This window comes from Vanessa cardui, chromosome 9 (assembly GCF_905220365.1).
Source record: "Vanessa cardui chromosome 9, ilVanCard2.1, whole genome shotgun sequence".
Lineage (NCBI taxonomy): Eukaryota > Metazoa > Arthropoda > Insecta > Lepidoptera > Nymphalidae > Vanessa > Vanessa cardui.
In genome coordinates this window covers 6550351-6576943 of record NC_061131.1, presented here as the reverse complement: position 1 = coordinate 6576943, position 26593 = coordinate 6550351, and the positions used below count along the sequence as shown (strand labels likewise).

The window sequence follows — 26593 nt, the reverse complement described above, 5'->3', positions numbered from 1 at the left end:
GTAGTTTAAAATTTATATTAAAATTATATTATGAGCTGAAACGTCGCTCATGATGTGAAAACATTTAATTCTATTAATGAAGTTTCATGATAACATCCGAATTAATTAATTTTACGTTAAAAGGCCGTTTTGTGAAATATGTTATGGAACCACTTCCATGTTTAAACATATATCAATTATTTTCATATGTATTTAATTTACATGCAAATGTATGTAATGGTTTTCAATGTAGTTGTTTAAATTGTAAATTGCTAAAGGAGCAAACAAGGTTTTGTCAGTAGTATGTAAGTAATAAAAGTCTGTAAATCTCGGCTGATTAAATACTTCTTTTCTTTAAGAAGTTTTTGATTCTTTCGGCATTTATATATACTTATATACATGGATATATGTATATACCACTAGCTGTGCGCGACCATGTACGCGTTTGAATTTAATAAAAAAATATATTATTGTAACTTAAGTTACTCCTTATTATATCAATTATCTGCCAGTGAAAGCTCGGTCAAAATCGGTCCAGCCCTCCCAGATATTAGCCGGAACAAACAGACAGACAAACAAAAATTGTAAAAAATATTATTTTGGTATATGTACCGTGTAACATACGCATTGAGAGAAAAAGGGCTGTTTTAATATCAGACACTCCAATTTTATTATATGGATAGATATTAATCTTATATTTTATAATAGAATATAGTTACCTATATAACGCTTATGATTTCCTAATCAGGTGCAATGTGGCGCGTGATAGCGACGGCCGCGAGGCGATGATCGGCCACATGGGCCGGCCGCGCGCTCACCATGCGCCAGCAGTCGACCGATGTAAGTACATACCAACTCTACTCAAGAATATTACCTCATCAGAATATTTCACGCTCCATGAAGCTCTGTCTCTTTAATCGAGTATTAATGTATCGTACTTTATATAGAAATAGAGAAGAAAATTGATCTTTATAAAAAAACTAATAAAGATAAAATATCGAAAATGCGTTCGAATTTTAATAGTGAAATTGCTTTTTTCAAATGATGATTAATCATCTGATGATTAAATCTAATGCGAGTCACATACATTTTATTTAAATATTGTGCTTTCTGGAAAATAGCGTACCTATTTAAATACATATAAGTTCTTGAGCGTGGACGTGGATGGTAATAGAGGAAAGGGGGCGACCAAAGAAACGATAAATGGGTTGTGTGCAAAACGATATGGTTGTAAAGAACGTTACCTGTGAGATGACATCAGACATAGAAGTATGGAAGAAGAAGACAAGCTGCGCGGACCCCAAATAAAATAGATGTTCTTATTCACATATTTACTATTATACCTAAATGATAGCAATAATGTATACATGTATGTAATAGATATGAGCGGTGATTAAGTATAGGACTAACGGATTAACTTGCTTTCCGAGCAATGGGATTCTATTCCTGCCAACTTAGTAATTCCCGACAAAAACAACTTTTATTGACCCGACCCTGGATTAGAATCCAGTACCTCTAAGACTAGCTAATAAATTTTGACAGTGAATTAATGTAATCAATCGTAAAACAAAGCCCTAGCAAATAAAGGATGAGAAAGTAAAGTCATTTACAAGTTATGTCGTCGTAGTTATGTAATTAAATGCAAAAACATTAAATTCGTTAAAACAATATTCTTAACGAAGTATAAGTTTATGGCCTATTCCTTATAAGTAATGGCTAGGATATTTTGGCAATGGATATTTTATTTTAAAAATGTTGTCGGTTACTTTTGAAATAAATAGCCTTATCGGAAAATTTATATAAACCAATCAGTATACTGGATACTGTTTCCAAACGTCTAGTTTAGGTTCTTGATCTAAAATTCGGATCGAGAGATAAATGGTCCAAACCGTTTGCACCCATATTTAATTAAATATTCCATCTCAGTCACAAAATATAAGCTTTTTAAAATAATGCTCGTCTATTAAACTTGGGCAACCTTTATTTTATTTGGTATTGTGAGAGTAGTTTATGGCAACTTGTAGCTACGTTTCGCTACGTCGGCTAGAGTTGGAGGAGGAGGGTTACAGATCGAGCATCGAGGCATACCATGGGAAAGAGAGAGACACATGATGATGATGATGATGATTATGATCTTAACGTCACACCTAACTCAATTGGGCGCGTGAGTTTACCACATCACAAATCCGATGAAGCTTCTTCATATATGGTAAAGTTTTAAACATTCATTACCTGAACAACCTGCGAATGCCTAGTACAAAAATTTAAGATCAAAAAGATTAATACTTTAAAAATTATGTATACGATGTTACTTTATAGCTTCCAATTATTAATTTAATCTACAAATATTTTGCAATTCCATTTATAAATTTGTTGTATGTTATTAGTAGCGGATAAAGTAAGTACCCACCAATGAGTTTCGTGCAAATTGCTAAGTGGAGATTTTATGGGGAGGCTTATTGTTATTACTTTTTTTACACAAAGAATTGGTCATTATATCGTCGAGTTCCATATTAATCAAGTTTATCTGACATTATGTTAATGTGGTTTCGAATATTACATAACTTTGCATCAAAGACTATTTTATAAAACAAGATGGCACAAAGAGAAAGAAAACATAAAAAAGAAAACTCAAAGAAACACATTATCTTTTTAATTGTACCCATTACACTGACTCTATCATGTGAAATAATTGCGATCTGACAAGATCGTTGGCCTGGATACTTTGTTAAAGTAATATTATATTCAAAATTTTGACAAAAATAAAACCAATCTTGGGTAGCTTATTATTTTGCCAGCTCTTCTCATCAGAAACCCAATAGATATTTCTGCTTCCTAGGTCTGTAGCTATACAACAACAATAATATAAATAAAAGTCAATATATCCTTCTTGAGGCAAGGTATCCGTTTCAATAATAAAATTCCGCAGATATTTTTAACTTTGCCCTTTCGTAAATTCAAATCGTTTGTAAAAAATACATTGGCAAAAAAGGCATATTATTCGATACAAGATTTTATAGATGATAAAAAAGAGTGGAGTTAACACCTGTTGACTTCCAAGCAGGATACAATAATTTAAATAATTGTACTTAACTAACATGACTTCGTATTTTTTAAATGTTGAAAAAGAGTAACTACTGTGTTTCTTGCCGCTTCTTCTCGGTAGAATCTACTTTCCGAACCGGTGGCAGCTTCACTTAATTGTAAAATGACGATTTAAAAAGCCTTATTGATTAAAGTTTATTTTGATTTTGAATAAAATCTCTTATCCCAATTACAAATCAATTATAAATAAAATACGTATAAATAAATTGTTCGATTAAATTTACAAACGGAATCGGAAAACGAAAATAGAAAATGTGTATACAAAATATTTATTTTTACAGGTAGGTATCGTGCTGAGTACGATACGGAGTCGCACATGCGCATTAATATTTTACATTTTAAAATACTTAAAAATAATAATGATTTTATATCAATGGTAGGGATTTATCCAGGATGTTAATGGTTAGTTTATTGAAACAATAAACAGGGACCCCGTTTAAGGAACCTCCGGATACGTGTCCTCTCAAGCAACACTGCCTTTTTGCGTAGGGAAAAATAGTTAACTAGCATGTATTTTCTGAAAAATTGTTTCAATTTTCTCCAGTTCTACTCTTTTTATTGGAATCAATTTTTAAATCGACGATACGTATCCTGGGATGATGTAATATGAAGTTATAAGTTTTTTTTTTTAATTCGTTGATTTTGTATAGATATCTTCTGTCTCCTCGAAAACAGAGCTGAAACACTTGGCAAAAAAATATACCGTCTATGTAAATGGATTTCATTAAAGGCCTTTTTTTACTGTTTATGTAACTGTAAAAGCTTTGCTATTTTTATATAGTCACCCCTCAACGGAGTCTAAAAAGTTCGTGGAACAAGCATCCATCAAGCGCTCGCACCTAAGTAGATCAAAAGTATCATAGTCGAGTTATTTTTAATGCTATTTATGTTTCTTCTTTAAGCATTTTTAAAGCAATATTAAAGAAGAATAGAATATTGAAAATAATTATTCATATTCTTTTGTCCCTTCTAATATATTAAAAAAAATATAAAAATTAACGTCAACGCTACACGAGGACAAGTTGTGGCATCTTATAGCTAGTGGAAAGTTAATATTAAAGAATTGAATGACATTTTGAGAATGGTTAGTTTAAAATTAGAACGCTTGCCAACTTCTGGTTTCTAGGGAAGAGCGATGATTTGATTATCCAGTTCAGATCTGAAGGTTAGGACTAATTACGAATTTAAAAAAGTGGCAAATACATTTGAGTATAGGGCGTAATAGCGTATCGCTTCTCGAAATCCCGGAGCTTTAACCAAATTTAATAGTCTTGAAACAGGATTTTTTCGCGATTTGAGGTGTTTCTCCAAGTGTTTGTTATATAGAAAATGACATAATAAGTTTCATAAAGCTAGGCTTCATTGACAGTTTGCACTGTAACTAACGATTAGGTAATGCCTCTACTCTGAGTTTACCTCTGAGTTCGAAACAGCCATGCCCTGTTAGCACCTACCTGTGTTTATGTGTGTGAGCTATCTCTCGAGCTACCCATCAAATCAAGTAGGGATCGCTTCCATTGTTGTCTTGCCTGCTGATGGTGCTGCAGGCATGGTGCTTTGCTTTCTTATCAGAAGGACTATGTTGCCTTATTTTGTGCCTACTCCATATGTCTGTGATTTGTTTTAAGAGTCGGTTATGACCATTAGTGGATATGATATGGTCAGCTATTATTCGGTAAAATATCAGGTTTAATGAAAATGAATTTCGAAAAGTTTCGAAAAAAATGTAAATATTTCATAGTACCAACCACTATCCGTTATTGCTGAAACTTAATAAAGCTAAAAAAAGTTTCAAATGGCAAGCTTGTACTCGTAAGTAGGACACCGTAGTTAAACACACCACCGCAGAATCAATTTCACTTCAGTATATTTTAATATAACACTTAACAATAAATTTGAATATTAATTGTAAATATGATGTAAATTAATTAATGGTACAATTAAAAGAAAATACATATTTTGATAATAATGGTTTGCAAACAATCTGTGTGTTAATTTAAAAAACACCAACATTATTTTTTTATTGTTATAAGACTTTGGACTTAATGAATTTATAATTGGAAAGTATTAAGATTATTTTGATTATTATGTTATAAAAATCTGTACCCCAATACCAATAATAATTATAATAATTATTATAATTTATTTTTTTTACATTATTTTGTTTTCAAAAGGTCCGTAGGGTTTATCATTTATTTGCTTGATACATGGAACACAGAGGTGTTTATCGAATCGCTTATGAACAAATGTTTTGCGTATAATACATAACATAACAAAAAAATGTTAGATTTATACATTCATTTTTAATACTAAATTTACATCAAAGTTAAGGTAAGTCAATAAAATCATATCAGATAATCTAGGTTTACTCATAGACAAAGTTCTAACATGTTAGCCTACATCTGTGACTCATTCACTTTTCAAGCCTAAATGCAACACAATAAACCATTACTGTTTAAAATTCGAACAGTGAGTAATTTTCAATGTCAAAGTCAGAATCTGTATGCAATATAGATAAGCGTTACACTTGTTTGTTGAGTGTCAAAAGTTACCACAGGTTGGAAATAAACACCAGGGTTTTTTTTCATGTCATGTACCATTGTTGTATAAAAAAAAAATACGTTATATGAAAACCCTAGACCCGATTGTCTCGTTCTCAAGGTGTCCAATCAACTAAAAAGTCATAATATTTTTTTGTAATATCCTATAGCACACAAAGGCAATTTTTTTTATTATTATTTGCAATTTTACAATTGAATATTATTCACCGTTTCTGGGATTCTGTTACTTCTTGTTTTTCTCAAGTGGTGAATTAAATATACCTATTTTGTCTTTTTATTATTTAACAGTAAGTTATTAATACAATGTACTATTTCAAAGCGAGTATTGTTTACATTACTTTATATTCACTGACGTCTTTTTTTTTAATTGAAAAAGTTCAAATGCAATAAAAATATATTTCATTATCATTATCAATAATGTTTATTACCTAAAGTATGTGGTAGGTCATTTTTATGAACGAGAAAGAGAAATGGATCAAGAATAGATCATTTAGGGGCGCCCACAGTGACTGCAGCCCCAGGAGAACTCTTTCTATTTATATAAACCATTTGAATCCGATTGCTCAGATACTAAATCAGAAGATTGAGTGTAGTACTCAATTGGTATAATAAGCCTTCTAAATAAAATCTTCTGATTGGTGTTGCGAACAATCCAGTCTTAGATAGACAAAATATCTCTAAGGCTTTCTGTTTCTTCTCCTAGTCTCCAAAAAAGTAGTATTGTAGTATTGTGTGGCAACTTGTTAGTCTTAAAAGGTATAAAATTTTTATTATTGCAATAAATTTCCAAAGTTCTTGCAAATAGTTGGTAGTACAGAGATGAGCCAGTAATTATTGGGGTTTCAAGTATCACTTATTTTTAATTTTGGCATTACTTTGTTTCATGAGGTCAAGAAACACGATGAACTAAACTAAGAGTTCAATTATTGAATGTGGTTTCAAGGTAAGGTGCAATCACATAAATTATTCTCTACTTTAACAGAGAATGGATCGGTCGTTTTCTAAACAGCTAATTTGAAAGGACTTATAATATCTTTTAAGCTTAAAGATTTACACTAGAACCTCATATAAGTAACTTAAACATTGCTTTTTAGTAACAATTCGTTGACCGTTGAGGAGAACGAAAGTTGTAGGAAAAGTCAGCAAAAAACCAAAATAATTTCAACATCCTGATTACAAAGAAATTGCATTATAGTCGATTGGTAGTTTGGAGTTGGGTATGTTATTTATGTAACATCATAGTATCGCAATTAATAATTTTCCACGTCATTTTAATTTTATCTGGGGCGTCTATATTTTTTTGCTTACGTGTAACGACTTGGCTCTGGAACAAACTCGTTTGAATAGTTTTGAGTACGCACTTACATAGTTAATGAATGAAAAAAGACCGGTTGTATGATTCATCATTATAAAATTCGTACAACCTTTGTCTCCTCTTGTGAATTGCAACTGTCGCCCAATCATGAAATCTGAGAAAAAATACTAGAATCGACTACTTTAGAAATACCGATATGGCATTAAATTTATTTGTAAAAAATAATATACAGCACATTAGGATTTTCATTTCATGGTAAATATGAGAGCTTTGTCATACTACTTCTGAACTCTTAGTTCTCTTAGTCTTCTGAATATTAATTAGAACCAATGTGTTTTTTTTAATATCCTTGTTTATTTGGTATACATTTTAATTGTTACATCCAGACGTGTTTGCTCAAAGCCTCATCATGGGCCTAGGTTGACCTCTTTTCCGTCTGTCAGAGCTGCGATATGGGTTAAGACATATTATTAGCCTATGTGGGTACTTTAGTAATGAAATCGTAAAGTAACTTTATAATAATAGGCTCAAATAGGTTGAACAAATATAACATCATGTCCATTTTAAATGTTTGTTTCATAAAGTCAAGCAAAGCTGACTCGGGTTTAGACATACGTTTTACTTTGACCTAATAAAACTTGTACGATAAAATGTTAGTTCTGCTGTATTCGAATGATTTTCGTAAAATGGATGTAATATGTCATAACATGTCGTAAATGTTTTAATTTATTCTTTAAATCAAATGGTCAGTTTACTAAATTTTATTCCGATTAACGGTTTATTTTTTTACGTATGAGCCTTTTCCCCTAGAACTAATAAGTAAATACTTGAATCTGCGTTGCCTTGGAGCCATGGAAAAGGAACCTCTAAGTTTACGCAATTGAGAGATATAGTCGTTTATGTCTGATTTTCCAAACAGTCACAACATTTATAGGGTTCTTTCCTTTTAAATTTAGCACGAAGTAATATCAAATATAGTAAAAAATCCGAAAACCGGCAATTTTCATACATAGTGGTGGTACGGAACCTTTATCCCACGAATACGACTCGCACTTGGCTGATTTTTCGTTGTCATTTAAGATATTATAATTACATAAATTGAACGCATGAACAAGGCGAATTTATCACCAACGTTACAGGCTCTACTTACGCGGCTTCTGTTTGGCATGACTACATTACGAAAGGGGAAAGAAAAACAAGTGCGATACCAATCGATACGGACCTGCCTGTACGATAGTCATCCTGACCATTGATTACTAACTTTGAAAACATTTGCTCGAGCGATTCAGCTGTTTTGCGATTGAACTGACTGTAAAAACAACATTGGTTTTATTTCCCTCCTACTGCTAGGTAATTTCAAATGGTAATCTTAAATAACTATAATAAAAATAAGTGTCTCGGTGTCCAGAGTCGAGATGGCCCAGTGGTAAGAACGCGCGCATCTTAACCGATGATTGCGGGTTCAAACCCAGGCAAGCACCGCTGATTCATGTGCTTAATTTGTCTTTATAATTCATCTCGTGCTCAGCGGCGAAGGAAAACATCGTGAGGAAACCTGCATGTGACAAATTTCATAGAAATTCTGCCACATGTGTATTACACCAACCCGCATTGGAACAGCGTGGTGGAATATGTTCCAAACCTTCTCCTCAAAGGGAGAGGAGGCCTTTAGCCCAGCAGTGCGAATTTACAGGCTGTTATTGTTGTTTGTTGTTTGTGTCCAGATGATGTTGGCTATTAAAAAGAATGTAATAAATCGTCTCACATGAATACACGAACGTTTTTCGATTTTTAAAATATTTTCTGTCTCGCACAACCACCACCTTTCGCCTAAAAAAGAACGTAAAGTATACTCTACATGAATCCTGAATTGATTACACTCTATTTTATTCAGTCGTCTGAAAATCAGAATACGATTTAAGCACAATGTTTATTCCATTACGCGTTTATGAACAGACTCGTCGAACTTTATCGGGGAATCATGCGTTAGTCAATTTAGTATCGTTGGTACTATCGATTGTTTCCATTTACAAAACTTTGTTTGAAATGAAGCCTAAAGCCGTTCTACTCTGAGCCAGTGGTTTATTGGGGTTAAAGGAAGTTGACAAGGGCTTCTAACAAAGACTTTTACATTAAAAGAAATTAACAAGTTTTGATATGTTTTTACGCCATGATAAAGACCGTATTAAGATATTGTAAGACGGGAGACTTTTATAAGTGCCACTTTCAATAGGTAATATGTATATAGAATAATAAAATTACTTAGACCATTTTTTATTTCGACAAAAAATTACATTATTTAGTCATTTGAATTTAAATCCAAGAGGAGTCGAGTAAGTGTAGTTTTTAATTCATAATACAAAGTATGGTTACTTATTTGACTATCTAGTCTTATATTAAGTACTATTTTAATTTTTGCTTAATTCTATGTAACAATACTTTTTTAATTCCGTGTTACATTGATTTGAAAATATATTTGATAAAAGTTGTGATAACACCACTGATTAACGTATCTATGCAGTGACTTAATGTGTTTTATGTTATGTGTATGATGTTTTATTTTATCCGGTGAATAATCAATGCGAAAAACGTATGTCTAAAAGAACATTATCAAATGAAAGAGTCGGATAAAATTCAATTAATTTCAAACAAAAACATTTCAATGAAATGAAAATATTCAGGAATATCTTTCATATACATATCCCGAGACAACTCCTCAGGGTTAGTAATTACTTTATGAAACAACATAACATATATTTCGATTGCAAATTAAAAATAAACTAATGTTTAACTTTTCAATTTAGTATGAAGAAACGACTTTGTAGACGTTTTAATCATTTTTGAAACGAAAGCTTGACGAGAGTTTTACATTTCAAATATTATTTTACATTAATAATAATGGTAAAAACAAGATAAATATTTTTTTATTTTTAATTATTATGTATTAAAAAGTGTTTTTATTATTAGCTTAATTTAAGAATTAAGTCACAGTTAAATATATGTTTAAATCTTTGAAAACCCTATATTTTGAACAGAATGGCGATTGATTCGTCATTTTATGGGAGTTCTAATAGTCGCAGTATATATTAAAGTTTTATTGTAGACAGTTTTTAATATATATACATACATTTATATCTTTCCCGTATCAAATATATGTTGGTGCAAAAATATAAAGCTATTTTAAATGTGAAATCTGTCTCAATTAATTATATTGAATTTAACATTAACTTCTATGTTGTGTATACACAGACATAGTATCCTTTAGCGCATAAATGTACCCACCCAAATCCAGACTATTGCTAATGCCAGGCTTGATTTTATAACATGAGTATTTGACATGACTTTCAATATAGTGATTTAACACATTAATAAAATATAAAACAATTTAAATATGGATTGCTATGCGTTTTACGTTGCAGACGGTCGACAAAGCGGTATGCACGGAGGAGTCGGGCGCGGCGCGGCTGGAGGCCGTGTTGGTGGCGCTAGTGGAGCGGAAGGCGCGCGCGCTACACGCGGAACAGGCCCGGCGCCGCGCGCGAACACACCCGCTCCTCTTGCTACTGCGCAACCACGTGTCCGACGGTATGTGTATAATTATAACTAGCGACCAGCCCTGACTTCGTACAGGTGCAATATAGTAACATATATATTAAATATACTACAGAATTTGTTTATTTAAGTTAATAATTTTATTTCAAATTAGAATCTTATCAGTGTTTCTTTACGATATTTTCCATGTATTATATACAAATGCCTCCTCTCGAATCACTCTATCTATTAAAAAAAAATCAAAATCCGTTGCGTAATTTTAAAGATCTAAGCATATATAGAGACAGACAATGGTAAGCGACTTTGATTTATATTATGTAATGATGATAAGCTTAAGAAAGGTTAGTTGAAATCATTATTGTTAATATTTACAATGTTTTTGAAAAAGACGCTAATTGAAAAGGATCTACATATTCAGATATACCGTTAAAAATATTTAAAAGAAGTTGTCTCTTGGGCGAGTGAGGAATACGTATTATATATTGTTATTTATTTATATAAATAGTTGACAAAACAAAATGTTCGGTTAAATTATTGTAATTTTATAACATTTTATTAAAAATTTCACTGTGTTTTTGTGAGTATAAGTAATGATAGCAATACTAAATAAATAAACATAAAAAGTCTCCAATTTAATGGTATTTGTTGCTCTAGCAGAGAGTAATTGAATCGTAGGTACGCTCATTTTCTTTTTGCTTACTCAGCATGTTTACTATCACCGAACGGTTCTTTCGCGAAGTCGCATAAAAGTTCTTATTACGGAATCGGTATTTATGGCGTGTAAACATTTTTTATTTTTATATTTATTCTGTATTTGGATTTTGACTTGAGCTGGCCCAGTGGTTAGTACAGGTGCATGTTAGCAGGATCAAACCCTGGCGAGCAATGAATTTATATGTGCTTAATTTGTACTTATTATCTCGGCCAATTCTCACTGAAGCAGCATGGTGGAATAAGCGCTAATCCACGAGAAGAGGCCTTAGCATAGCTGTGGGCTTAGGCCTCCATTTTCAATTATGTATTTGTTCCCATTGTTGTTGATATAAAGATTATGCTTTAATAAAAAGCACTTCACTGAAACAATGTTAGGAAGATAAATACAGAAATGGACAAGGTAACTGTTTATATATTAATAACCATTTATAGACATTTTGATATACATTAGGTTCCGAATTCGTACGCGTTGTATTATTATAACAAATTTTTTATATTCTTCTTGTATCAATAAAAACTATGACTATAGTGAATTTTAAATATTAATAATATTAGAATGTCGCAAAAATTGTTTTAATCAAACCAAATTAATAATGAAAAGAAAATAAGCACGTACTTAAAGCTTATTATTTTTTTCATTTCGTTACAATTTATTAGATCTGTGGGAATAGAGGAGCGCTTTTCGAGGTTGTCGGCGTGATACCGGAGACTACCGTCAAAGTTAATTGCTCTGACATGACGTCACAGCTTTTTTTTCTAAAACGTTTATGTAAAATCTCTTTGAAATTTAATAAAAGATTACAGACGGTATAAATAGCAGCTTCTCTTAAGATAGAAGAAAACTACAAGTAATTATAATTTGACTTTAGATTCTTCTTATAATACAGGTATAATTGGTTAGTATGAGGTATAGAAACATACATTTAAAGATTTATATGTATTATTTGTAGAGGAGGCGTCGATCGTCGGCAGTTCCGGCGAGAGGCTGCCGTCGCATTGGTGTGAGAATGAGTTCGACCATCAAAATAAGAAGAAAAAACTCAAGTTACACACACACGGGTAAGAAAAAACCAATTATCAGTATTTCTTAAAATTTTATTTAGTCTAAGGCGTGCATCTTAACCCATGATTTTGGGTTCAAACCCAGGCATGCACCAATGAATTTTCATCTGCTTATTTTATGTTTGTAAATCATCTCGAACTCGGCGGTGAAGGAAAACATCGCGAGGAAAACTACATGTGACTAATTTCAACATGAAAATTTTGACATGTATCTCGCAATAACTGGTATATGCTCCAAACCTCCTTTCAAAGGAAGATGCCTTAGCCCAGCTGTGGGAAATTTACAGACTGTTAATGTGAACTATGAATATTATGTTATTTATTTAATTACAAATAACTTGAAACTAATCGAAATACACTGCAACCTTAATATAACGAACCTCAATAAACTTTGTCGATTTAACAAATTCTTCGTAATCCTGAATTGTTCATAAGAGTCAATATAAAATAAACCTTTGCACTGTGAACATTTTTTGCGAACTTTTTATATAACGTTCTCACCAACGTATGACCCTTGATCTCATAGTGATTCATGTCGCGACAGGTTTCGACAGGCTTTTTCGTAAAACAATCACGGTTGTTTGATGTAGAGTAATGTGAACACTGCTGTTCGTGACTATTGTTGAAGATTCAATTTGAAATGGCTGAGAAATATAAAAGGTGTTCCTTGTCAGTTACAGAAAAGGGAAACGTTATCAATTATGAAGACAAAAATCCATAGATAGTTAATAATAAGCTCGTTATTCCGGCAATCGCAACGTTTTTATTTTATTTTCTGTAGGCTATATATATACTGTTTTGATAGTTATGTGTAAGAGCACTATACTGTTAATGTAATTGTTATAAACTTGCCATGGACATACGCTTAGGAATGCAATCTATTTCAATTTTTTTTAAGTCCGTAATTCTTACTGTAAATTCTGATTGTATTATGTCCGATTTGTTATATCGAGGTTGCACTGTATACGGTTTTTCTGGATTACAGAAGTTAAATAATTTAAATTATTTTATAAATAAATACTAAGATATATAAAGATTTTAGGTACCATCTAATGGTGCTTTAATTATAAAGTCCAATCAAATTGGTATTATCTCTCTAATTAACTACCTGACTTGTCAGTTCTGAAATTAGGACCTTGACTAATTAAAAAAGATAATTGTTTATACCGTAATATGATTACCCAATAGCCAAAAAGCCAATTTCGTCTATCAATATTTTCTACTTTTATGATTAAAGTGATGTAATCGTTAGAGGCTAAGGCTCTAGTTATACTGGCTCATTTTTCTTTAAAGCAGAAATCGAATAAAACTAAATGTTATTTCTCGACGGTAGAAATAGTGATGGTATTTACCAGAAAGTGCTCGTACGATGCTCTGACAGCATTTATTTGATCTCAGCCCTGATAACGTTCGCGCAGCCGCGCTCTCGTTTTATAATCTTCTCATCGCTTCAATTGTATCAAGAGTTACCATGTACGATATATTTAAGTGTCATAATAAAACTTAAAATTATTTTCGACAATATTTACATTCTTAGCTCCGATTAACATTTGTAGTTATTTTATTTTGACGTTGAAGCTAATGAAATTAATTATTTTATCTTACAGGGAGAAGTTAACGAGTCCGGAACAGTTGGAGATGGAGCGTCGACGTCGTCGGCGCAGGAGGCATGCACGCGCCCAGGCACACGCGCAAGCACAAGCACAGAAGCCCAGAAAGCACCGCACACTCCTCGTGTCAGCCATCGACGAACAGGCTAAAGTTATACACGTCAGTTACAAAGCTGATACATACTATCAATACAAGAAAAAGGAACAAACTTGTAATCCCTACTTTCCGTTTACATACGGTACAGAGAAATTTTTAGGGTATGGTATACGCATATATACCGATATGTACTAAGATATCGGGAAATATTTAAAAAGTTTATAAAGACTAAATTAATTATAAATCTTATTTTATTATTCATTTAAAATAATAACTTTTAGAAAAAAAAGCCTGGATTTAGGCTCGGGTTCCATCACACGACTCAAATTATTGTAAAAAAACAGCATTGTAAATCTGTTTATTTCAAAAGACCAACAATGCGATTTTCTTGCCGTTTTTTCTCACAGGAGGCTGCTCTCCAAAACGGTGGCAGTAATTGAATATTGAAGAATCAAAAACGCTTCACTTTATAGTTTACTTGAATGAAATTGATTAGATTGATTGAAATGAAGCTATCGTTCAAATTAGGGCAGTTACGAGTACACACCATTTTAATCGATCAATGAAGCGATTTTGTCTTCCTTATTTATTCAATTAAAAATCCTCGAAATCAAGGAAATATAAGACCATAAAATTATTTACGCTTACTTAAATTTCGAATATTCACGCCCTCATACGAAATTATATGAAAAAATAGATTTGTTCCGTGGCTAAGTATTTTTGAGCCGGGGCAGGTTTTAAGTAAACTATCCCTTTTTTTGCAACATGTAAAGTGTATGCATAACTTCATGATAATCATGAATAGTTCAGTTGTTAAAAAAACAGCATAAATAAGGATTTTTTTTCCGATAATTATGTATTCAATAGTCCCTCTTAAATTAGTAATTTTACATTGATAAAGTTTTTTGTGGTTCCCGATAATGAATATGAGTTATATTGTAATGTGTGGCATTTATTAACTAATGTTTTTAGTGGAAAAGTATTGTCGAACAACTATAGATGTCGTTTAGCATTCGGTGTTTTCCAATCTGTACAAGCGCTTAGCATTTGGTATGTTCCAAACACCACACATTTAAATATATATACCACCAGAAAATGTTCTACTTGACGGTGCCAATTTGTTCGTCTTATGTATTATTCAGTGAAAAGAAAGCATGGGTCTGATCTAAAAACCACGGGTTTATTTATATACAATATCTGTGAAACTATCCAATTTTAATGTACTCGATGTTATGTTCTTAACGGTATCAACAATGTATATTTAAACAAATGAACGCTAAAATAACAAGGGTTTGCATAAAAGCAAAACAAGAAGTCATTAATAAAATATGAATATACAAAAAACAGATTTAGAGACAGGTTAATTTACAAAAGATTTAATGATGTATGAAGAATTGGATAAATATTTTTAAAACAACACGCTTAGTAATTTTTATGCATTATATATACTATATTGTAGTGATTTTATTCCATTTAATAGACCAATATTGCAATTGTTGAAATTGAAATTCAAAATTTGCATATTTTGCGATATATACTATTAAAAAGTAAAATTACAATATAAATTTAAAACGAAAATGAGTAATTAAAATTGTACTACTGTATTAGTAGCTTCACTTAATATACTTTTTAAATGACGATTCAAAAATGCTTGTAAAAGCCTACTTGAATAAAGTATATTTTGATTTGATTTGTACTATTTTTAAGAGGTTTTGTGTTAGAATGTGAATTTCGAATTTATTTTATCGCCCATTCAAGTTAGACACCATGAAATAAAAATTACTAGAATAAAATAACAAAAAATAAACTGATCAATAGAGTTAAAGGGAGTGACTGGCAGCCGGTACCTTCTACTAATAATGCCTAATTATTATACTTACACAAAATACATTTATTAATAATGGACGTCACTTTTCTTAAACTGAATATTATTCGAATTAAGATGAATTAATATTCATGTTGTTAATATTAAAGATGAATTAATGTTCAAAAAAGTTTGAATTTCTTAAGGATTTCACCGACTTTTGAGGAGTTTTATTCTACCAAGACATCCTAGGAGTTCACTTTTTCATAGTGTAACCCACTTTTATAGGAATGTAATTTATATTTTATAATATTTCTCATGTTTTATCATATTGTATAAAATACGTTAAAGTCAATAAAATGTATCACCAAATAATTTTCCGTAATCAATTGCCTTGACGTTGAATGAGCGATAAATTATACAATTACTAAAAACCCGCTCTGCCTTCGGAAGGGTACAATTTATTGTAAAGCAAATAGGAAGTGCGCGAATAAAATATTAAGGCGGTACTTACAAATACATCACTACATAGTATAAAACAAAGTCGCTTGTCTACTCTTAAATCTATAAAACTACGCAAAGGATTTGATGTGTTTTTTTTTATTAGATAGAGCGTTTCGAGAGGAAGCTGTTTGTATATAATACATGAACAATATAGTTAACAAACGCTCATAATTTTAGAGGTGTCTAATGTCATATCGTAAATAAACAAACTCTGTAGTATAGTTAGTATCAGATTTGCACCTGTGCGAAGCCGGTGCGAGTCGTTAGTATTTTATAAAGCTTATAAATTGAATAGTAGTGTAATAGAGTCGAGATGGCCCAGTGGTAAGAATGCGTGCATCTTAACCAATGATTGCGGGTACAAACCCAGGATAGTACCGCTGTTTCATATGCTTAATTTTTCTTTATAATTCATGTCGTGCTCAGCGGTGAAGGAAAACATCGTGAGGAAACCTGCATGTGACAAATTTCATAGAAATTCTGCCACATGTGCATTCCACTAACCTGCATTGGAACAGCATGGTGGAATATGTTCCAAACCTTCTCCTCAAAGGAAGAGGAGGCCTTTAGCCCAGCAGTGGGAATTTACAGGCTGTTGTTGTTGTTGTTGTTATTGTTGTATAAATTTAATAAAATGTAAATAAATTGTATATAGGACATAAAAATTGTCTTGAGTCGTAATTTTATCGTGAAATAATAGATCAATATTCATTCACAGTTCGTAGATTGAAATTGGGGTAGTTGGAATTGCAAAAGGTCAAGATTTTATTGTTACGGCCGTGATGAGTGCTCGTCCGACTGCTCGTTATTGTGAACAAATTTTTGTTGCACGTAATTTAGAAAGTGTTATATTTTAAAGTATTCCTTCGACAAAGACTTGTTACAAATAAATTTTAATCTATATTAAATGATATAGCAACGAACATATTCAAAGATAAGGATTAATATGGATATATTGGAAATGGCTTCGAAACATCCTATAGTTTATTAAAAAAATTTAATAAATAGTTATTATGAATTTACCTTAATATAGATAGTATATGCTATCATGAAATGCTTTCCTCTAGGCTTTTTAGTGTTAGCCATGTTAGCAAATGAAAACAGTTCAGTGAATACAACGCTGTTCAGTCATATTGTATAAAATATTAACAATTTTCTTTTTCAGAGCTCCTTTTATTAGCAAAAAAACGGATCAGATTTCATTGAGTGAAAGCAGAGATACGTACAGACACAGATAGGAAGTTTGTTTATAGATTTGTATATTAAAGTATTATTCATATGTTATTTTATTTGATTAAATACTTTTAGAAAAGTTGAAATATATATTTTCTTCTAAACTATTGACTGATTGTTACTCTGTGTATAGGAATGTTTAACATACTAAAAAAGTATTTTTAAATGACTTATTTTATTTCTACTCATTTGTAATCAATAAAATATAATGTTTTATCTAATTTAAACCACTTTAAAATTAATATGTTGTACCTTTTATGATATTAGAGTCACACCGAGTAGCAATTTCTCATCTCAACTTCAGCAGCACTTAATGTATGATTAAAGTATTGTGAAAATTAAGTAAAGTAATGTAAATTAAATGTTTGTTCGTATGTTCACTAGGTATTGGACCCTGACGAGCTCCCACGGCGCGCTCGCTACACCATCATGGTGACAGCTTGCCTGCTGCTTTTCCTTTGCTTGCTTCTAGTAGGGGTCACGCTTCGTATGGCGCCGCTTATTGATGATATGGGTAAGTAATTTCGTATATTTTTTTTAATTACTGGAACATTGTCATGATATTCTTCTTACTGATTACGGCGCGCCTTATCAAAGAAGAATAAGCAACTACTCAGGAAATATAATCGTGCTCAATGGTCTGGATTTTTACCCAGGCCTCTCTTTTTTAAGAGAGAGTGCTAGTTGTATATGTGTAAGTGGGATCTCAGTGGATCACCGAGGCAGTGGAAACTGGAATCATCTAAATAACATTTTATATTGAATTGAATTGTATTTAACTGTTTATAACTAACTATATACAGTTTTAAAATTAATATCTTCGTTTGTCTAACCACGAAAGCGGTCCAGTGCGCTTGGCAATTTTTAATTATTTATGTATTTTAAATGTATACGGTATTGATATGGTAAATGTATTTGATACGATACCATTTATGGAAACAGTCCATCCATCCATCTGTTTTAGCAAGAAGATCGCATAATGTACCAATTTTCTTGTACATTTTACTTGTAAGATTTGATTTATAAAAACTGACCATAAAATAAAATACAGTATAATATAAATAAAATACGTTTCGGATATTTTTTGTTTCATAGGTATAATATATAACAAATATACACTTTGAAATTAATATATGTAGACATATTTTATTCAACTACGCTTTTATAAGCACCTTGAACGGTCATTTACAAATGATGTCAATTAAATTTTACCTATGATAAAACTTCAGTGCCCCTTAATGGTGTGATCGCGTGTTCTATCTTTAAGAACTAACAAGAACCTTCAAACTACACTTAGATGGTAATTGATAATAATAATTATCCCCGTACTACTTATATATTTTTTAATCACGAGCGATTTATCTTAAAATGAATACTGCCACGGATTATCTCAACAGTTTTCCTCTGGCTTGTGTTCATCCCATCGAGTTATGATGAGTCTCAACTTAGACTTTTTATATATTGTTATTGTATGTAACAATTTATTGAAATTGGTTAATGTAATAAAATTTCTTTTTTAAGAAAAGAATAAAATAGTAAAAGAGAGTCGAGATGGTCCAGTGGTTAGAACGCGTGCATCTTAACCGATGATTGCGGGTTCATACCCAGCCAAGCACCACTGAATATTCATGTGATTAATTTGTCTTCATAATTCATTTCGTGCTCAGCAGTAAGGGAAAACATCGTGAGAAACCTGCATGTGTCTAATTTTATAGAAATTCTGCCACATGTGTATTCCACCAACCCGCATTGGAACAGCGTGATGGAATATGTTCCAAACCTTCTCCTCAAAGGGAGAGGAGGCCTTTAGCCTAGCAGTGGGAATTTACAAGCTGTTGTTGTTGTTGTAATTTTTTTTTTAACAATAATTCCATTGTCCATTTTCGTCTTTAATTGAATATGTTTTTATTATGAATACCATAATATTGTCGAATTTTCGTACAGCCTTATTCCACTTAAAGTAGTTACAAAGATATACGTATTTCATTGGGTAATATAAATAATACCTCAGCTATATCGCGCACTACTAAAAAATTGTGATTACTATCATATATATTTATAATACAACACTATTACACTTAATTATTATATTATATCCAGTTTAATTTTTCAGTTTCATAATTCCGATAGTATTTTTTTCGACGTTTGAAACACAATCTTTTCGCAAAATCATAGTGAATATCATAGATTATAAAAGATTCCTCGATAATTTAAATCCTAATGTTCAATTTATTTTCATAAATACTATGTTAGTAGAATATGATACAAGCTAATTGTTTTACATCTATTGATACTCTTGGATATGATAATTAATATTTAATATAATATATAGGTGATATTTGTATAATAAAAGTTTTTTAGTACCTAATTATACGTCTAAGACAGAAGATACCACTGCACTTTGATCTCATAGGCACAAGAGATCAAAGCGCGGCTAAAAGGAGGTCTACCTACTCTTTTGTGTGACACAGATTTTCAATGAACAGTTATAATGCTTCTTTTCACTATTGACTTTCCTGCTGGGATTAGTCATGGTAATGATGGCAAGGTACACAGGTATACTGAGTATGCACCAGGGAATGACTACATGTTATTTGTAAGACAACACGCGTAGCAACTTTGTCACCAATCAGAAAAATAGCATTTAGCACAACAGAAGCGGAAAATACTGAAAATATTGTTCTTTTGAATTGGATTAGGACTTATTTTGTAATGCAAAACAAATTTATTGTTCTTTAATATAAATATTTTTTAATTTGTTTCATATGTATAAATTATGTTATAATTTTAATTTTATTGTTATAATTTTGATTTCAACTCCAGGGTATTTACATGACAAACTGTTTTTTTTAGTATCATTGGAAATTTCTTGTCCTGAATCTATTCTTTAAGGTTTCGTATTATAACCAGTGCTAGTTAATTTTCAGTGTCAAGTTTTCGGAGTATTTCTAATCGGTCACATAGTGACTATATCGATATTTTAGAAGACATTATGCTAAAAATAGATATTTTAAATATGCAGGAGAACACTGTTGTAAAGTTGATAGTAATAGTTGATTTTTGTACGAAATATCTATGCAATCATCGGTTAAGATGCACGCGTTCTAACCACTGGGCCATCTCAGCTCCTAACTTGCTAGAGATAAACTCCAACCTTATAGTCAAAAGGAAAAGAGGACTTAGGGCAACGGTGTTGCATTTAATTCAACTCGTTCAAAAATTGCCAAAATATCACAACGCGTTCTGACCACTGGGCCATCTCAGCTCCTAACTTGCTAGAGATAAACTCCAACCTTATAGTCAAAAGGAAAAGAGGACTTAGGGCAACGGTGTTGCATTTAATTCAACTCGTTCAAAAATTGCCAAAATATCACAACGCGTTCTGACCACTGGGCCATCTCAGCTCCTAACTTGCTAGAGATAAACTCCAACCTTATAGTCAAAAGGAAAAGAGGACTTAGGGCAACGGTGTTGCATTTAATTCAACTCGTTCAAAAATTGCCAAAATATCACAACGCGTTCTAACCACTGGGCCATCTCAGCTCCTAACTTGCTAGAGATAAACTCCAACCTTATAGTCAAAAGGAAAAGAGGACTTAGGGCAACGGTGTTGCATTTAATTCAACTCGTTCAAAAATTGCCAAAATATCACAACGCGTTCTGACCACTGGGCCATCTCAGCTCTTAACTTGCTAGAGATAAACTCCAACCTTATAGTCAAAAGGAAAAGAGGACTTAGGGCAACGGTGTTGCATTTAATTCAACTCGTTCAAAAATTGCCAAAATATCACAACGCGTTCTGACCACTGGGCCATCTCAGCTCTTAACTTGCTAGAGATAAACTCCAACCTTATAGTCAAAAGGAAAAGAGGACTTAGGGCAACGGTGTTGCATTTAATTCAACTCGTTCAAAAATTGCCAAAATATCACAACGCGTTCTGACCACTGGGCCATCTCAGCTCTTAACTTGCTAGAGATAAACTCCAACCTTATAGTCAAAAGGAAAAGAGGACTTAGGGCAACGGTGTTGCATTTAATTCAACTCGTTCAAAAATTGCCAAAATATCACAACGCGTTCTGACCACTGGGCCATCTCAGCTCTTAACTTGCTAGAGATAAACTCCAACCTTATAGTCAAAAGGAAAAGAGGACTTAGGGCAACGGTGTTGCATTTAATTCAACTCGTTCAAAAATTGCCAAAATATCACAACGCGTTCTGACCACTGGGCCATCTCAGCTCTTAACTTGCTAGAGATAAACTCCAACCTTATAGTCAAAAGGAAAAGAGGACTTAGGGCAACGGTGTTGCATTTAATTCAACTCGTTCAAAAATTGCCAAAATATCACAATGCGTTCTGACCACTGGGCCATCTCAGCTCTTAACTTGCTAGAGATAAACTCCAACCTTATAGTCAAAAGGAAAAGAGGACTTAGGGCAACGGTGTTGCATTTAATTCAACTCGTTCAAAAATTGCCAAAATATCACAACGCGTTCTGACCACTGGGCCATCTCAGCTCTTAACTTGCTAGAGATAAACTCCAACCTTATAGTCAAAAGGAAAAGAGGACTTAGGGCAACGGTGTTGCATTTAATTCAACTCGTTCAAAAATTGCCAAAATATCACAATGCGTTCTGACCACTGGGCCATCTCAGCTCTTAACTTGCTAGAGATAAACTCCAACCTTATAGTCAAAAGGAAAAGAGGACTTAGGGCAACGGTGTTGCATTTAATTCAACTCGTTCAAAAATTGCCAAAATATCACAAAAATCCAATATAGACAGTCTATAATGTTATTTAGAATTTATCGGCAAAAATCCAATCATTCTTTTTGATCGCCTGATTCGGGGTTTGCTCTTATGCCCTCGGGATCTGCGACTTTATAACCTAACCATTAAACTGACGAAGCAGTCATTAGCGTATACACAATCTCGTAGTTTTCTATTAACATTAAAAGTTTAAATAACTTTACCTATGCAAACTTAACTTTTACCTAAAGGAAAAACGCTACTATATATAACTGGCAGGAGTGGAAAGTTGAGAAGAACGTTTGTAGTTTCCACGTTGAATCGCTATTCCGCGAGTAGTAAATTTTTCGCTCAAGTACGCCGAAATATGAACAAGCGTTTGACACATTAGCGGAGCGATAACAAATTTACACGTGCTATGTTATTAAAAATATTCTTGGACTTTTAATCTCTGATGCACTACTAGGGTACACATAAATATATTTAGAAAATAGAGACTAATATTTTCACTAATTGCTCGATTAACTATTTTCCGTCGACTCTAGTCTTCAATAATTTTTTCTTAAGCCAATGTGTCAGCGTAAACCAGTATGAATCCATCAGGCCGCATACCATAATCATTTTTAATTTCAAAGAATTCAAGGATTTGATTTGCAAGAGTCCTTTGTTGTGATATCGTAAAGAGAACCGTGACAGGAAAGCCAACCCAACGTCTTTGGATACGGAAACGTATAAGATGAAAGAGCCTTTTTCGTCCACATGGGTATCTGTGCTCAATATGCAACGGTATTTCTAGCGAAATACTATTGTTATGCGAAAACATTAATTGTTTTTTTTTATTTATGGAATAGGTTGGTGGACGAGCATATGAGCCACCTGATGGTAAGTGATCATCATCACCCTTAGACAATGACGCTGTAAGAAATATTAACTATTCCTTACATCGTCAATGCGCCACCAACCTTGGGAACTAAGATGCCTTGTGCCTGTAGTTACACTGGCTCACTCACCTTTCAAACCGGAACACAAAAATACTGAGAACTGTTATTTGGCGGTAGAATAACTGATGAGTGGGTGGTATCTATCCAGATGGGCTTGCACAAAGCCCTACCACCTAGTAAAAGTGTTTAAGTGCTTAAAAGTGTTCTCATAATTTTGTATAATATCGAATTCAAACAGTGAACTGAATCATTAGTAATTAAATATCATGCCAAGTAATAGCAAGCCACGGTTCTTTTTCATTGATTCTGTTTAAATTTCATTTGAACTTTGAATATATATAAATATTAGTAGTCATCCACAATTTCGCTCGTGTTTTGGGTGTTGTGCCATGTCCTTTCTTGGAGTTCAAGTTTGCTTCATAACAACAACAACAACAACAGCCTGTAAATTCCCACTGCTGGGCTAAAGGCCTCCTCTCCCTTTGAGGAGAAGGTTTGGAACATATTCCACCACGCTGTTCCAGTGCGGGTTGGTGGAATACACATGTGGCAGAATTTCGATGAAATTAGACACATGCAGGTTTCCTCACGATGTTTTCCTTCACCGCCGAGCACGAGATGAATTATAAACACAAATTAAGCACGTATATATAGTGGTCCTTGCCTCCACCAACCCGCATTAGAACAGCGTATTGAAATATGTTCCAAGAGGATGTTTGAAGGGGAGGCCTTATATCAGCAGTGTGAAATGTACAGGCTATTACTTTACTTTATTTTTTTTTATATAATTAAAAGTTAATCTAACAAACATGCGAGTCATTGATCGTTATGATAGAAAGAATTACTGCTACTTCTTATAATATGTGGCTTCTATGGTTCTACAATAAGATAGGTTCTCATCGTTGATAAATGTATACCCTACCTTCTTCAAGTTCATTTTGACTTTTACCGTATTAATATCAAAATTCGTTTGCGTATTTCAATTAATTTTATTTAGATATCGGTACCATTCACTCATTAAATTTTCAAACACCCAACAGAAATGTCTGTGATCCAGTGTAACTTAAACCACAACAGAGCTTACATTTTAGATCGCCTTCTTCAGGTTCGTGACGTATTCGTGATAATATCGCTTACGGCTAATATTTGTAACAATGCCAATTTCTGTTCAATGGGCCTTGATGACCATAAGTGTGACCTCTTTTGTCAGTCCACATACGTATTTGAAATAAACATAAAATTTAAATATACATATATATTAAGGAAAGTCGTTAAGTTACTTCGTCACGATATAGTTAAATAATAATATGAAACTGTTTTTATATTAATGTCATATAAACATAAAATTTATAAAAAAGGGTTATTATAATATATACATAACAATTACAATTATATACATAAATAATGCTTTGTAAAAGAAAACAATACAATTATTCACATATTGTCCTCAGCTTCTTGGATTTAGTCGTTTGTAAGCGGAAACTATAATACTTTATACTTACCTACGTAGCGCTGTAGAGTCGTAGTAACGCGCTTTAATTCCTGTGACTAATTCTGGGGCACGTTCCAGTTTAAAATACGTTAGTTGCATAACGGGTTAACCTTTTAAAGGATTTTTTTATTCAAATAGATTCTACGCGCAACGGTTTATTTTATTATTATACGTTTATTATTGTGCATGCACAAAAATGTGTTTAAAAATAAGTTCGTAAACTAAATGTAAGCTCGTGTAAATGTAAATTTAAGTTTGGATGGATAGTTGTTCTTACGTAAAATTAGTTGCTGCTTATTGTAGTAATTTTATGTAGAATTAGAATCTGATCGAATCAATTTAATAAAATAAAATTGAATAAAATTTTTCTAGGTTTATTAGTATATGTTTTAAGGAATAGATTGTCATTATTATAGTTATCCGGTAAATGTCTTCTCAGATTTTCCACTGTTTTATTTACATGACAGATTAGGACTCCTAATAGGATCTCCGATGTAAATTTTAAGGGTATCTCAATTTAATTAATATTATATTTTGAACGTTGCCTTTAATTTGATAACCAAACCCAAATTTTACGCCTTTGTAACGTTTGGGTAAGGCAAGCTATCTGGGTTTTAATTTTACATTTACTTAGCAGAAAATCATTCGAAACAAATAACTATATTGCTAGTTGTCGTCCGTGGCTTCACTGTCGTTTTAGGGGGAGGATTTTTTATGTTATAGGTTGGAGGACGAGCATATGGGCCACCTGATGGTAAGTGGTTACCATCACCCATAGACAATGACGCTGTAAGAAATAATAACTATTCCTTACATCGTCAAAGTGCCACCAACCTAGGGAACTAAGATGTTATGTCCCTTGTGCCTGTTATGTTTTTATTTTTTGTTTTTTGCCTTGTTGGTTTTTATGTGTTAGGTAAAAACAGTAGCCTTTTAGGTTCAAGTTGGTTACATACCACATTACATCAATTTCGGTTCATTGGTTTGGTAGTAAAAGAGCGACAGACATAGTTACTTTCACATTTAAAATAAAAGAAAAGTAAAGTAACAGCCTCTACATTTCCCACTGCTCAGATAAGGCCTTCTCTCCCATTAAGGAGAGTGTTTGGAACATATTCCACTACGCTGTTCTAATGGGAGTTGGTGGAATGCACATGTGGCAGAATTTCGATGACATTAGACACATACAGGTTTCCTCACAATGTTTTCCTTCACCGTTGAGCATGAGATGAATTATATACACAAATTAAGCACATATATATAGTGGTGCTTGCCTGGGTTTTAACCCGCAATCATCGGTTAAGATGCATGCGTTCTAACCACTGGGTCACCTCAGCTCACATTTATAATATTAGCGTACATTAGAAATAATAAAAAAGATAAAAATATATTTCGAAACCAAAATCAGAGCAATGACACTACTCAAATACTATTTCGTCATTTCAATGGCATCACGAGCTCGTTGCGATTTTCAAAGCAAACAAATCGTAACAATTTTTAAAGTAACGTTATAGGAATCCAATATACGAAAGGTACGTTTTGTTGTTTTTACAGAGTGTTTGTATTTCATTCGAAAAGCGCTATCTATCGTTACGGCGTTTGTTTTAAAAACTCTACTAAGATATTTACTTAAATATACTGTGTGATTCACGCTTAAATATTAGCTATTAATAAAACTCATAAAAATATTTTAATCGGTTATTTTAGAAATATTATTAATGATAAGGTAATATTTTATATTTCTAGAATGGGGTGTAAGTTCTACCAGTCTATGCGTGGTTACATTATTACTAGATATTACAGAGAAACGTTTAAAAAAAATCATGGAATGAATATGAAAATGAACGTCCCCAATGGTACCGTTTCCGACTATTGCA

At 32.5% G+C, this 26593-nt stretch overlaps 1 protein-coding gene across 1 annotated transcript; it reads left to right on the top strand.

Moving 5' to 3' along the window:
* Positions 1-734: 734 nt before the first annotated feature.
* Positions 735-18058, top strand: LOC124532454. The gene is made up of 5 exons (XM_047107356.1): positions 735-819; positions 10380-10545; positions 12177-12285; positions 13896-14058; positions 17921-18058. The coding sequence occupies exons 1-5, from the start codon at positions 799-801 to the stop codon at positions 18056-18058; spliced, it is 597 nt and encodes a 198-aa protein (XP_046963312.1). The 5' UTR covers positions 735-798.
* The last annotated feature ends 8535 nt before the right edge of the window (positions 18059-26593 follow it).

What these genes read in the sequence shown, in the direction of transcription:
- LOC124532454 (XM_047107356.1), top strand. Translation starts at nt 799, where the DNA reads ATGCGCCAGCAGTCGACCGAT. An exon ending in TGCGCCAGCAGTCGACCGAT is followed by an intron (nt 820 to 10,379) that starts GTAAGTACATAC and finishes TTTACGTTGCAG; the next exon opens with ACGGTCGACAAAGCGGTATG. An exon ending in CTCAAGTTACACACACACGG is followed by an intron (nt 12,286 to 13,895) that starts GTAAGAAAAAAC and finishes TTTATCTTACAG; the next exon opens with GGAGAAGTTAACGAGTCCGG.